At 41.0% G+C, this 13,797-nt stretch overlaps 1 protein-coding gene across 1 annotated transcript; it reads left to right on the top strand.

The window, feature by feature from the left end:
- The first annotated feature begins 94 nt into the window (after nucleotides 1-94).
- elac2 (elaC ribonuclease Z 2) lies at nucleotides 95-13,115 on the top strand. Its single transcript, XM_020641002.3, has 24 exons — nucleotides 95-598; nucleotides 1,851-1,901; nucleotides 2,002-2,072; nucleotides 2,223-2,287; nucleotides 2,412-2,469; nucleotides 2,549-2,617; nucleotides 2,713-2,841; nucleotides 3,761-3,816; nucleotides 3,955-4,013; nucleotides 4,559-4,631; nucleotides 4,723-4,835; nucleotides 4,917-5,015; nucleotides 5,115-5,253; nucleotides 6,482-6,567; nucleotides 6,850-6,971; nucleotides 7,116-7,212; nucleotides 7,308-7,446; nucleotides 7,535-7,573; nucleotides 7,839-7,948; nucleotides 8,603-8,702; nucleotides 9,031-9,151; nucleotides 9,641-9,719; nucleotides 11,056-11,200; nucleotides 12,096-13,115. Exons 1-24 carry the CDS (start codon nucleotides 255-257, stop codon nucleotides 12,357-12,359), a joined length of 2,628 nt encoding a protein of 875 aa, XP_020496658.2. The 5' UTR covers nucleotides 95-254; the 3' UTR covers nucleotides 12,360-13,115.
- The last annotated feature ends 682 nt before the right edge of the window (nucleotides 13,116-13,797 follow it).

The raw sequence follows: 13,797 nt of genomic DNA, 5'->3' as shown, positions 1-13,797 counted from the left end.
CCGCGCCCACTTCTTTAAAGAGCCTCTGTGATTGGTCCACACAACTTCTGACAAACCAATAATACTGTCACACGTCATCATTAGATGCCGGAAATAAAGTGTCACATGTGTCAAGCAACCTCTAAAGTCCAGCTGAATGTGCACTCAGCTACTTTTAGGTGATGCATTGTTAAAAAAAGAAAACATGGAGTAGATTATTTTTTAAATGTATCAACCTGCGCGTGTAGTTTTACTCATTTCGTGACGTATTTATTATGAATACTGTCCATTCACAGCTCAGGTGCTTTACTCTGCTGGCTGTGAAAGGCAGAGCTCCGCGCGTCGCACGTTGTGAGTTTTATTTCCACTGGACTGGGTTTCAGTTTTTCAGAACGATGGCTTCCACTCCTTCTGACAACACGAACAACCTGGAGGAGAAGCAGCCGTCGGGTCAGAGGAAGAAGAAGCCGAAGGAGCCTCTGCGGAGGGTGAAGACCAAAGAGAGCAGGGCGGCGCGGCGTGGGGAGCTCCACGGACCGGCCACGGCGTACGTGCAGGTGGTCGGTGCCGGGAGCAGAGACAACGCTGCGTCACTGTACGTCTTCTCCGAGTACAACAGGTAACCACTTCCGGCCTCTCTCTGCGATGCTGTCTATTTCTTTATTTTATTTTTAACGATTAAAAAAAATAGATAAAAAAATAAAATTAATAAATAAATGAAAAAAAAAAAATCTGTATAAAAAAAATTAAATTAAAAAAAGCCAATTTCAATATAATACACATTCTTCACCATTAACAAATGCAAAATCCAATAAAATAAACTAAACGGACAATACAAAAAAAATACTCCAATCGAGCTGTTATTATTATTATTATTATTATTATTATTATTATTATTATTATTATCTATTCAGGTGTTTGTCTGTAATCTAGGAGTAGTGTTTCAGTAGCTGTCCCTGTTAGAATATAATAGAATTACTTTATTGATCCCAAACTGGGAAATTGTGGCATTACAGCAGCAGGTTGTCCAAAAACACAATATGAGTAAATCTAAACACAATATAATATTAAATTCAAAGTAAATAAGCACTAAAAATATCAAGACTAAGAATGAGAATATATACAATCAGGATTTAACTTAGCATTACTAGTGTTAAATATGAAAGATTAAATGTAAATGTGCAGAAACAGATTTGTAAATGGACAGTATTGACATATGAGATGTGCAATCAGTGATACTGTAAGTTAAAGTAAGAGTGTAGACGTGTTATCAGCAGAGACTTTTCAATAACGTCGAGTAGACAGACAAATGTTGTGTCTTCTGTGGATGTGACTGACTCCTCAATTAGAAAAATCAGTTTCGTGCCTAAGGTTTCCTTTTAAACTCTGTTCTAAATGTAAACCAAAATAATTAATAATAATAAATAATAATACCTGATGAGTTATGTTGTCCCCTGTCTTCTGTCTCCTCTACAATAAAATTTATTGCAAAAAAGAAAAGAAATTCATGATTTTTTTACATTTTTTTTTTTTAAAGATTTTTTTTGGGGGCTTTTTGTGCCTTTTTAATTGAGAGATGGGGCAGTGGATAGAGTCGGAAACCAGGGAGAGAGAGTGGGACGACAGCCTCCATACATGGGGCACGCGCCCTAACCACTGTGACACCAGCGCCCCAGAAGTTTCTCTTTTTTAAAACCTCCTTCCTCTACCTTTTCTATGTGACTAAATCATTTAAAATACAAAGTTTTGAGGGGTGAATTAAAGCCTAACCTGGAATCAGTAAAAAGTAAGACATAATACTCTAAAGTCACATCGTCTGTCGTCAATATGGAGGCATAAATGTGTCTAAACCTTCCTCCTCTCTGCTGCAGATATTTGTTCAACTGCGGGGAAGGAACGCAGAGACTCATGCAGGAGCACAAGTACGCTGGTTTGAGCATCTATTTGTGAGCATTTCATTATCATCATGGTTGGATTAAAAACAGAAAGAAGTCATTGATCGTCTTGTTTTTTTTTTTAAAGACTAAAGGCCGCGCGATTGGACAACATCTTCCTGACCAGACTGAGCTGGGAGAACGTGGGAGGTTTGTCAGGTAAGACGAATCGCTGATCGACTCCACAGCATGCTGCAGCACTAATCTGCTGAACATAGGGATGGGGATTGATCTGACTTGATTGATACATTTCTTTATCGCTCCTCTGATGAATTGTGAATGTTTTAATCGAGTCTGTTTCATGTGCAGGGATGATTTTAACCCTGAAGGACACCGGTGTCCCAGAGTGTGTCCTCTCCGGACCTCCACAGCTGGTGAGACGCTCAAACACACCCGATGAACAAAATGTGTTATCTGTTTGTTTTTAACATATAAATAAAGTTATTATGATACATCTGTCTGCAGCAGGTTTAATATCCTGTCTCTTTTTCTTCACAGGAGAACTACCTGAGTGCTATCAAGACATTCTCTGGACCGCTGGAAGACATCAAACTGTGTAAGAAGCGTTTATTTAACTCGATAAATAAGTCCTTTACGGGATTGTGTAGTGTGTTTACTAAGTCATTCTCTTCCAGCGGTCCGACCATACACTGAAGACACGTACGCAGACGACACCATGACGGTGAATCAAGTGCCCATATTTGGTAAGCGCTTCCTTCTCATGGTTTCTTCTCGTGTTTTTTCTTTTTGTGTTTCACTGAGACTTTTCAAAGTGACTCTCGTGTCTTCTCTTCTGTAGCCAAGCTGAGAGCGGACAGCGGGCCGCCCTCACCCCGGTCGGGCAGAAGCAGCCCGTCTCAAAGTCCTCCGTCTCCCGGGAAAGACGGCGTCCTCGCCAACAGCCTCGGGGAGGAGAGGGGCAGTCCAGGTGAGTCCAGGCTTCATCTAGTCTTCTCAGCCTCGGGGCTAAGAAGGTAGAGTCAGTAACTAAATATATAGACGTTTCCTAAAGTAATGTCACTTATAGGCTTCCATACATGTGTGGTGATGACTGTTTTAGCACACAGTGAGGCGGATGAAGCTCGTTCCAAAACGAGGGTGAAGCTCGGGTTGGCTTTCACCCTCGGACACAGTTTGTCTGCTTCCTATTGGACAGGCAGGCACCAAACACCAGCGCTTAGCTTGTGCAAACAGTAATAATAATAATAACTTTATTTATATAGCACCTTTTAAAAACACAGGTTTACAAAGTGCTTTGACAAACAGCAAGAACAAAGCAAACTAAACACAGAAAAACATTAACAACAGTAAGAATATAACAGATGCAAAATACCAAAAATAATTAAAAACAATTCAACAGAAAAGAACCCAAAGTGCACGATACACAACCAGACATATATAACCCGACCATCATAAGAACCATCATAAGAACCATCATAAGAACCCAGGAACACAAGAACCCAACAACATGAGCTGAGACCAAGAGGACCAAAGATTTAAAAAGATGTAAGAAACTAAGAGATAAAAGCAAATAAAAAGCAATGAGAAGGTAAGCGCATTAAAAGAAATAAAAACTATAATATTAATAAAAATAAAATTAACTATAAATACGAAACATAAATAGACAAAGTAAGTAAGACTTTGTGAACGTACACACTACATCCTGCAGTGAGTGTGAGCTTCTGGGGGCCACGAGCCCAGGAGGAGGGGCCCAATTTGAATGTTGTGTTTACAAGCTGTAAAAAACAATGCTACTGACTCCGCCTCTAATGTGTTTACGTCATTTTATTAATGTGGTCTTGAAAAGATAAGCGCTAACAGACGGATGTGATGTTTTTATTTTTTAGGCGAAAGACAAACAGCAACTAGAGATCCTTCTTTGGTCGTCGCCTTCATATGTAAGGTAAGAAAACGTTCTGTTTGTTTGTAACACACACACACACACACACACACACACACACACACACACACACACACACACACACACACACACACATGAAGAGAGTGCTTGAGTGTCTGAGTTTCTTCTCTGATTTCACAGCTTCACCCAAAGAAAGGGAACTTCCTGGTGGCTCAGGCCAAAGAGCTCGGCCTGCCCGTGTAAGTGTCAACACAAATACAAAACCAGCACACGAACAAAGTGTGATGTGTCGTTTAATAATGAGAGGAAGCATCTGAATCTGTGCATTTCACACCTAATTTGGAGTATGAGTGTTTTTATTTTGTCTGTTCACATCCACTCTAAAAGGCGCGCTTTGATAGCAGAAAGAAACTTGATTACAACCTGCTTCTAAAGCTAATTTGGTCTGATTAGTTCATGTCTTTCTCTGCACACACTGTACACTGCTTACTTTTTTTTAACTCATCCATTTGTATGTTATGGAGGATACAGGTCTTTAATAATTGGGAGCCTCCTAGGGGAGTTTCAGCTGTTTGCCAGGAGGCTTAAGTCCGCCTTAACTCCACCTCTCTGCTGCTTACTAGATTGACCGAAAGTTAGGTTGAGACATCATTTCCAATATGGTCATGCCAGCGTTTGGCTTCAAACTTCCTCTTCAGTATCCAATGAGTGAAGTCAGTGATTCTACGTCCATACGTTACACAGTCTATGCTTCTGACTAATAATTCTCCTCGTTCCCCCTCAGAGGCACGGCAGGGATCGGTCCACTCATAGGAGCCCTGAAGGAGGGCCGGAGCGTCACGTATGAAGGGAAAGAGGTGAGGGGATAAAAACTCTCTGATGTAAGCGACTTTATCAGGCTGCAGTTCTGATGTGGATTTGTGAAACCTGTTTCTGTGGTCCCTGCAGATCCGGCCCGAGCAGGTCTGCACTCCCACTGACCCGGGTCCAGTATTTATCGTCACAGAGTGTCCGTCTGAGGAGTTTGTGGAAGCTGTTTGCACCAATCAGCAGCTCAGAAAGTAATCACTTCTCCTTTCTTCCTTTGAATATTTCATAAAATATATAAATATTTGTTTAAACGTCTCTGTGATCTCCTCCAGACACCAAACAGGAGGGTCAGAGGACCCTGCGGCGCTCGTGGTCCACATGACTCCAGACTCCGTTTTAAATTCAGATCAGTACAAGACGTGGATGGAGAGGTTTGAGTTCTCTCGCTCTAATCCAGACTCCATGGACATTTCTGCTGATTTGAAACACATTTTGAGGTTGAGGCTTTTCTGTGTTTTCTTTATTTGCAGGTTTCCGTCCTCGACAGAACACCTGATTCTGAACGAACAGGCCTGCACGGTCCACAACGTCAGGAGTCACAAACTTCAGACCCAGCTGAACATGATCCACCCAGAGATCTTTCCACAACTCCACTCGTACAGAACAAAGGTAAGACTCATGCTCATGCCAACGTATTTGGCAGAACTTAATTTTTATTGATAGAAACTTGAACAAGTAAAACTTTTTTTTAACCCCCAGAGCCAGTGTGGCCAACTCCTCAGTAAGGAAAGTAGCTATTGGCTGTCCTAAAAGTCGCTAAATGACGCCATCGCCTAATTTGCATAATTGGTCATTTGCCAAATATGAACTACAATTTTTTTTTTCTGGTTTCATGACTTTAATGCTTCGACCCACTTTACATAAATCACTGTTGTCTGTATTGTTAAATGTTAGAATATCAAATTTAATCAAAAGACTGTGCGAGTCAAATGCAGCGTTTTGTTTTTGTGTGACAGTGAAGAAACATTTACACGTAGCATTTACTGGAACAGCGGCTTCGTTGCAGTCTGGACGCAGAGTGGTGTGGGTCTCCTCTCTGCTCTCTGACTGCAGCTGGGTCTGCTGCACGAGGCTACACTGACAGCCTGTGAGTGCTTTTGGAAGGGGGAGGGGCTCAATGCAGCACCCGCTGCTCGTTGAGGACAGTAACTGCAGAGCAATACGTGCTTTCATGTCAGTTTCTAACACCAGAAAAGTCTCCAATAACACCAGAAAAAGTCACTAGATTTGTCACTAGTAGCTTTTGACAGGATTTGGAAAGTTGCCAAGTTGGCAACACTGCCCAGAGGGTCACTTGGTTGTGCATCAGTAACATCCATAGTTTCACTCACTAAATCCCACCACACACTGGACCATTAAATCAGTGTTTCCGACTCGTATGAAGACTTTCACACTTGCAGAAAACTCCTGAAAAACTCAGGTCAGGAGAATATCCAGTGCAGTCCTCCTTTAAATGATCTAGATATTTTCAGGAGTGTATATGTGAACGCGGCTAGAGACTGAACCTGGGCGGGTACCCCAGGTGTGTTTAGGAAACTAATTATATTTGGTGAATGTTTTTTTTTCTTTTTTGAACCTGTAAAGTCGCCGTCTAAGATCAATAAACATCACTCTCATGGGATATCATTTATGTGTCAGTGTTGGAGTCTATCAGAGTAAATAGTGTGTAAAGGTGTGATCGTCATGTTCTGTATAAAGGCTGTTTGTTTGCAGCAGTGTGGACTTCAGTGTCAAAATAAAGTTCAGAAAGTGATCAATCAGGAGTTGTGCATGAGGCGTAGTTATAGAAAAACATGAAAAACTTTTTGTCTCTCTGTGTCTCTTTTGTATTCTCCAGGAGCCTCAGGCCGCCCTGCACGCCCCGAACGTGCGAGCCGAGTGTCTGCTGAAGTTCCAGCTCAGACCTGTGATGGAGTGGCAAAGGTTAGTTGGCGCTTCAATCCGCCCAATTTAGCCGACGTCGTCTCTGCAGCTCCGAGCAACGCCTCGCCTCAGAGCAACAATCTGGAGCGGACCGATGCACTCAGACGCTTTCTTCTTTCTCCTTTCTTCTTTTCTAACCCTCGGCTCACAAGTGTCAGAGTTTTTTTTTCTTTCTGTTTTGCCGGAGCTGAAGAGGCTCATCAGGTTCAGCTGAAAAAAAAAATCAGTTTTCTCCACCAGTGTTTTTGAAAGGCAGCGGTGTGTGTCTTCTGTTCTCGTTAGAGACGCCATCCCGCCCTGCAACACGGACCAGTTTGTGAAGGAGGCGTCTGAGGTCCCGAACTTTCTGCAGGAGGTGGAGGCGTGCAGGACGATCTGCTCCGCTGACGCTGCAGAGACTTCGGGTGAGCCCTCCTCTGAAAGCCCACATGGAGGTTTTCATTAATGAAGCGTTCTCTGTAGTGACGTCTCTTGTGACAAAAAGAAGTTTCACAAATGATGAAGTTTTCTTAGTTTGTGCTTCATTATCTTTTTGTTTTCTGCTGCAGGAAACACAGAGAAATACCCCGAGGTGGTTTTCCTGGGAACAGGGTCGGCTCTCCCGATGAAGATCAGAAACGTCAGCGGCACTTTAGTAAACATCAGGTACAAAAAAACAAACAAATCTGCAGGTGCATCACAGTAAAATAATTCCACTATTTGCTCCCTCCTCTAAACTCTCTCCCCGTCCTCCGTATCAGCCCGGCTCAGTCTCTGCTGCTCGACTGTGGAGAGGGAACGTTCGGTCAGCTCTGGAGACACTACGGGGACGACGTGGACGACGCTCTGTCCAAGATCTCCACCGTCTTCATCTCACACCTGCACGCCGACCACCACACAGTGAGCCACTAAACACATTTAACAAATCAGAGTGTCTCAGCATGATTTCAGCTGATCTCAGTGTTGATTGTGAATCTGTTTGTTTTAGGGGCTTCTGAAGCTGCTGTATCAGAGGGAGCGAGCGCTGGTACGTCACAGGAAAAAGAAATCCCACACTGCAAAAACTCAAATCTTAGTGATAATTCATCTACCATGTAGTCAGAAATATTCATGACTCTTCAAATAAGCCACGCTCAAGTCCAGATAAACATCTTGTTTTAAGATATTACAAGCGAATCAAATAAGTCGTGAATTGCTTGTAATGAGTAAAAAAAGAAAAGAAAATAGCTCCAAATTCAGCATGAGAAATGACAAACTGCATAAAGTAAACAAAGTGTTTCTTTCTTTCTCAGGCAGCTTTAGGAAAGACGTTCAGCCCGGTCTACCTGGTGGCTCCAACTCCCATCATGACCTGGTTGAACCAGTATCACGCGCACTGTGAGGAGATCCTGCAACACATCAGGTATGAGCGCACACTATCGTCATGACAACGTAGACTTCACCTTCCTCGTCTTGTTTCTGTTCTTTATGTCAAAGAGACTCTTTAATGTCCACATTGGGTGGATCACGTTCCCCCATCTTTTTTTTTTACACTCAGTTCATTCCAAAAAAAAAACCAATGTCCTGACACTTTGCAGAATCTCTCAGCTACTCAAAACAAATCTGTTTAAGATGAACACTTTGGAGGTCATTTGTGATTGAATGAAGAAGAACAGCATTGTGGTCATAACTCCAGAATTTATACTCTTTAATGACCAGGTTTTAAACACAAGAGGACTAAACATGTGTGTCTTCACAGATGCATCATACAATATATCACCTGTTGTCCTTATGTGGCTGTTGTTCCTGCCTCACTCTCGCATTTTGGCTCAAGAATTCCAGGACGGATTCATTTAACTTTCGAGCAAACATCATTTTGTGCTTAAGGATGAACCGATCAAAGGTCACCTTCATGTCATGTTTGTCCCATCATATCATTTTAAGAAGACTACAGTCTAAATAAAGTCTGGTTGATAAATGTATCTGCTGTTCTGCTCATGCTGTGGGTGTAAACTACATCTTATATTATTTTTTTGTAAGCCTGATTGTCAAAGAGTTTTGTATCTTTGTGTTTCAGCCTCATCCCCAACAGGAGTCTGTTTGACGGTGCTGAGACTCCCTGGCCGAAGACTCAGTCGCTCATCAAAGCGCTGCTGGAAAAGAACGACCTGGAAAAGGTCTGCGCCCTTCTTTCCTTGAACATGAAAAAAAAAAATCATAAAAATTGTAAATCCAGTTCTTATTCAGAATAAACAGTGTTCCCCACACACAGACGATTCCCTAGGCGGGCCGCCCAAGTATATATACGACCTGTTTTTATTACATTTTGTATTTATTGGTAAAATTGCTGCATGCACGAGAGAGTGGGGAGGAGATCCCCTGTGGTTGTTTTATTTGTGCGATGTAAATAAAGCTTGACTTACTATTTCAAGTCTCTTTTTTTTTTTTTCAGAGGCAGAAAGTTTTCCTAAAAGTTGCTCATGATGTTGTTTCTTTGTGTCTCAGTTCCAGACGTGCTTCGTGCGTCACTGTAGGAACGCCTTCGCCTGCAGCTTCACGCACCGCTCCGGCTGGAAGCTGGCGTTCTCCGGCGACACCATGCCCTGCGATGCGTTTGTGCACATCGGTTAGTTCCACTATTAATGATTAAAATCCACATTTCACTCACATGTATCTACACACTGCTGCTGCTGCTGCTCACAGTAAACTGAGCGAGCGTTTGTCAGGTCACCTCAGCAGCCCGATCCTCTTCTTGTTCTGAATAATTGATCTGATATTTTCTTAATGCTTTCGATGACCCACACACACAGCTGGCAGCCTCTTCTAATGGCTCCTGCGGGATCCCTCATCCCTCTTCATTGACTCTTCTTAAATTGCTTGACTGGATTCAGTCCAAGCAAATCCTCCCAAAGACCCGGAGTGTATCCCCGGGTCTGTTCATTACAGACGGCATGCTGCAGCAGACAGTCGGGGCGTGCCGCTCTTTGATTACGCCGACGACTGGATTGATTTCCTTTGAGACAGGAAGAGGCTGTAAATGCTTTCTTGGCTTCAGGACTCTGGTTTCACTTTTTTATTTATTTTTTTATACCTTATTTATTTATTTTCTTTGCAGGAAAAAATGCAACCCTGCTGATCCACGAGGCCACGCTGGAAGACGGGCTTGAGGAGGAGGCTGTTGAGAAACGACACAGGTGAGCAAAATCAACCGTAACACTTTATAATAACCATCACCTATAATGGGTAAATGAGGGTAAATAGATAGTTAATTAACCATTAGTTAATAGTTATTTACTGTTAACAAACAATGAAATGATAGTTAATAATGTTTGCTAATGATTTGTAATGCTATAATTTATGTTAACAGTTTATTGATGCACACATTATTACATTTCATACACTTTATGAAGCGTTTGTTAATGATGAACAATTATTAATCATTCATAAAATATTAATTATCTATCTAAAACATATTTATAGATGCTTTACAAAGTATCAATAAGGGATTATAATCTTCAGTTTATAATAACCATCCCAATAATGTTAATAGACGCTTTATAAAATATTTACAAACCATGAACAAATATCTGGTCCATGTGTCTCTGTAATGTTTATAGATGTTTTATAAACCGTCTCTTAAAGGTTTATAAATCATTAACAAACACTTTATAAAGTGTATAAAATGTTATAATGTGTGCATCAATAAACTGTTAACGTAACATAAATTATAGCATTACAAATCATTAGCAAACATTATTAACTATCATTTCATTGTTTGTTAACAGTAAATAACTATCAACTAATGGTTAATTAACTATATTTACCCTTATCTACCCTTTTATAGATGATGGTTATTATAAAGTGTTACCAAATCAACTGCCAAGAATAATATCTACAGTGACTAAAATACAATAATGAACTTTTCCACTTTTTTTTTATAGTAATTTCAAAGTGAATGTAATGGCACTACAACTTGTAACTAAACCCTGTCAGTCGGCATGGCTCTGCACACCATGATTAACAACCACAAAAACACAACTTTAAGTGATGCACTTTGATCCAGAACATTTTCCCTGAAAGCTCATGTTGCAGCCTGTTTAACGGCCGCCTGCTGGAATATTCTACTGGATCAATCCAAACACTTAATGTACATATTAGTCATTTAGACTCCAAATTATGTTACACAAATGTAACAGGATGCAAAACACACAAACACAACAAACTAATAAAAAAAGAAAGCAAACTGCTGCAGTTAAAGTCCCATCAGTCAGCCGAATGGACGCACTTTACAGGCTGTTTGTTGTTGCAGTAATGTTTCATGGAATTGTTCAATTTCTTTACCCTCCTTCAGAATTGACATCGATTTTTATCTCCTTTCTTTATGATGTCACACAGAGCGTCTGTCTTCTCAAAGACATCTTTTACGAGCAGAGAAAATCATATTCCTGTTGAGTTTCCCCTCTGAGAGCGACACAGATCAAATCTTTGACTCTCTCTCTTCTGCTTGTTGTTGTTTTTTTTTTCTAACAGCACGACCTCCCAGGCCATCGGCATTGGCATGAGGATGAACGCCGACTTCATCATGCTGAACCACTTCAGCCAGCGCTACGCCAAGATCCCTCTGTTCAGTGAGGACTTCACCGAGAGAGTCGGGATATCGTTCGACCACATGAGAGCAAGTATCCCCGTGTGATGTTTGAAAAGGAAACACCCGACAGCTTTCTGCTTCGGAATTTTAAATAGATGGATATGGACTTACAGTAGATAGATAGCACTTAATTTTCATGTGCTAGTTTGATAGCAGTCCTGTACAGCAGCATGACAAATCTGGTGAAAAATAAGTGTGTATAAAACATTAGAATATTTTTATAAACACACTTGGGCCAATTCAAATTTGTGATCAGAATTAATTGCAAAATGTCAATAGTTAATCGTGATGTGTCGCAGAGAGCTGAGAGTGCGTTTCTTGCTGTTTGAATTCAAGCATGCTTTTATTTTGAAATAAAGTGATGACCTTCTGGTAGATCGAAGGTTACGACATTAACTTTATCATGAAAAATAAAATATTTATGGATCAAAAAGTTAATAAAAACAGCTCAAAGGAACATTTAAAAAAAAAAAAGTGAAATGGATGACGTCATGAGGTGGATATGCCTCACGACTCGTCTGAATGTTTCAGTTCACTTTTATAAAAGTCTCAGAGATGCAGCAGTGTTGTTCTTTTCCATCACCGTGACGACAGGGAGACACTGAGGAGGCGTGTCCACAGTGAGCGTAACTACCTAGTTAACCAGTTAATGCTGACAGCGCTTAAAAAAAATTAAATAAAGCGGACCATTGTCACATTTTCAGTCTGATGCCGATCACATCCCTGATCTGAAGAGCACGTTCAGGACATGAATCTGAAGCAGAAATCCAGAAAATGAGTTTAAAAAGAGAGAGAGAGAGAGAGAGAGTAATGTTGTGTGAAAGATATGTAGGTTTGTTTGTGTTTGATGACGGGCTGAACTGATGTAGGTTTTTATGAGCCTCCATCCTTTACTCATTTTCTCCGTCTCCTATTTGCTCAGATTCGCTTCGGGGACTTTAAAATCCTCCCTGGACTCAGTCCCGCACTGAAAGCCCTTTTTGCAGACGAGATCGAAGAGATGGAGGAGAGACGAGAGAAGAGGGAGCTGAGACAGCCGAGAGGAGGAGGCGGAGGCGGCAGCGGCGGCGGCGGAGGCTTCTCCTACAAGGTGAACAGTGAGGAGAGGAGAAGCGCAGGTGCCAAAAGAGACCAGGAGGAGGCAGCGGTGCACAACGTGGAGACGAAGAGGCTGAAAACCAGCTGAGACATTTAACCTGAAAAAAAGACTCGCACTTAAAGCATCCTGAGTTGTTTTATTTAAATGAATTTGAGAGTTTTACTTTCCCTGTGTGGATGAGTTGAAGACAACATGTATGTATATGACATAGCAGTGTACAAAAACTCTAGTTTTTGTTTACCATTAAACACTATAAAGCAATACAACAACAACAACAACAACAACATGTTTATGTTTATGGTTATATGTTAACTGAAGTAGTGACGTCAGTAGTTTGCTGCCTTTTAGATCACAACAAAAGATTGAATTAGTTTGATCAAATAGAATTCTGAAAAGTGGCATCAGTACTTTTAATAAGCAGACATTGTTATATAATGAATGTTCACTTTATGTTCAAAACTTAGTTGAGTTGAAGTGGAAACATCAGAAGACGAGAAATTAGGCCAATTTAAAAACAAAAGAAAAAAAAAAGAATACTCTTCCCTCGGTGCGTCAGATGGCGTAGTGGTTATGTCGCATGCCACATGTACAGAGGTTGTAGTCCTCGTCATAGCAGCTATGGGTTCAAATCCAACCTCAGCATTTTCCCCTCCAGTCTCTCCTGCCAGTGTTTCCCCTCCCTCTTCAGTTGTCCAGTCTAATAAAAACAAAAGGACCAGAAAAGATTACTTACAAAAAAACAGTGGCCACTTGGGGCTTGTTAGAAAAGTGAGTCATTCCCCATAGAGTCCCATATTCTAAAATGTCCACATTCACAGCAGAAATAAACGTGTTTACAGCCTGGTTCAAAAACAGTTTCTTTCTCTGTCAATCAATTCTCTATTTCTGAAAACTGCACAAGAGGGATTTGTCTCTTGATTCAAATCTATTAAGCTTTAAAGTTTTGTATATTTATTATTAAGGGACAGGTGGGAGCTGCTCACCTCTCGATTGTGTTTGTAGCGGTGGAGCCTTTTGTACTGTTAACATGAGAGTAGCAGACAAACTGTCCAAACTGTTGATGCACGGGCGAAGAGCCAAAAATCTTGAATCTCAGTTTTAGAAAACTCCAGTCAGCACCAACAGAAATCAGAATCTACTTCTATGGTAAACCTGATGAATATTTACCAGTTAATAGATTAGCCACAAGCAAAAACTGTTTAGAGTTGGTAGCTTAGCATTTGCTAACCGCTCGTTCTTCTCCAGCTTCACCTCAACGTCCAAATATCCTCACTACTGGCTCCAGAAAAGCAACATGGTGAAGCCAAAGATTCACAAATCAGGTCTTCAAAAAGGCAGTTGACAAAGCAATGATCGACAGAGTGGCTTTAGGTTAATTCACCATCTACTGAGGAGTTCTGCTATTTGCACATGTGGACCTGTACTTGTACATGTACGTGCAAATCAACTATTCAACTCATAATTGCGTCGTCATATTTAAGAAACAAAAACTCTATGAAACCAAATTGCTGTTGTAAAAAAAACA

Source organism: Labrus bergylta, chromosome 16 (assembly GCF_963930695.1).
Source record: "Labrus bergylta chromosome 16, fLabBer1.1, whole genome shotgun sequence".
In the NCBI taxonomy this organism is placed as follows: domain Eukaryota; kingdom Metazoa; phylum Chordata; class Actinopteri; order Labriformes; family Labridae; genus Labrus; species Labrus bergylta.
This window is presented reverse-complemented; position numbering and strand designations above follow the sequence as displayed.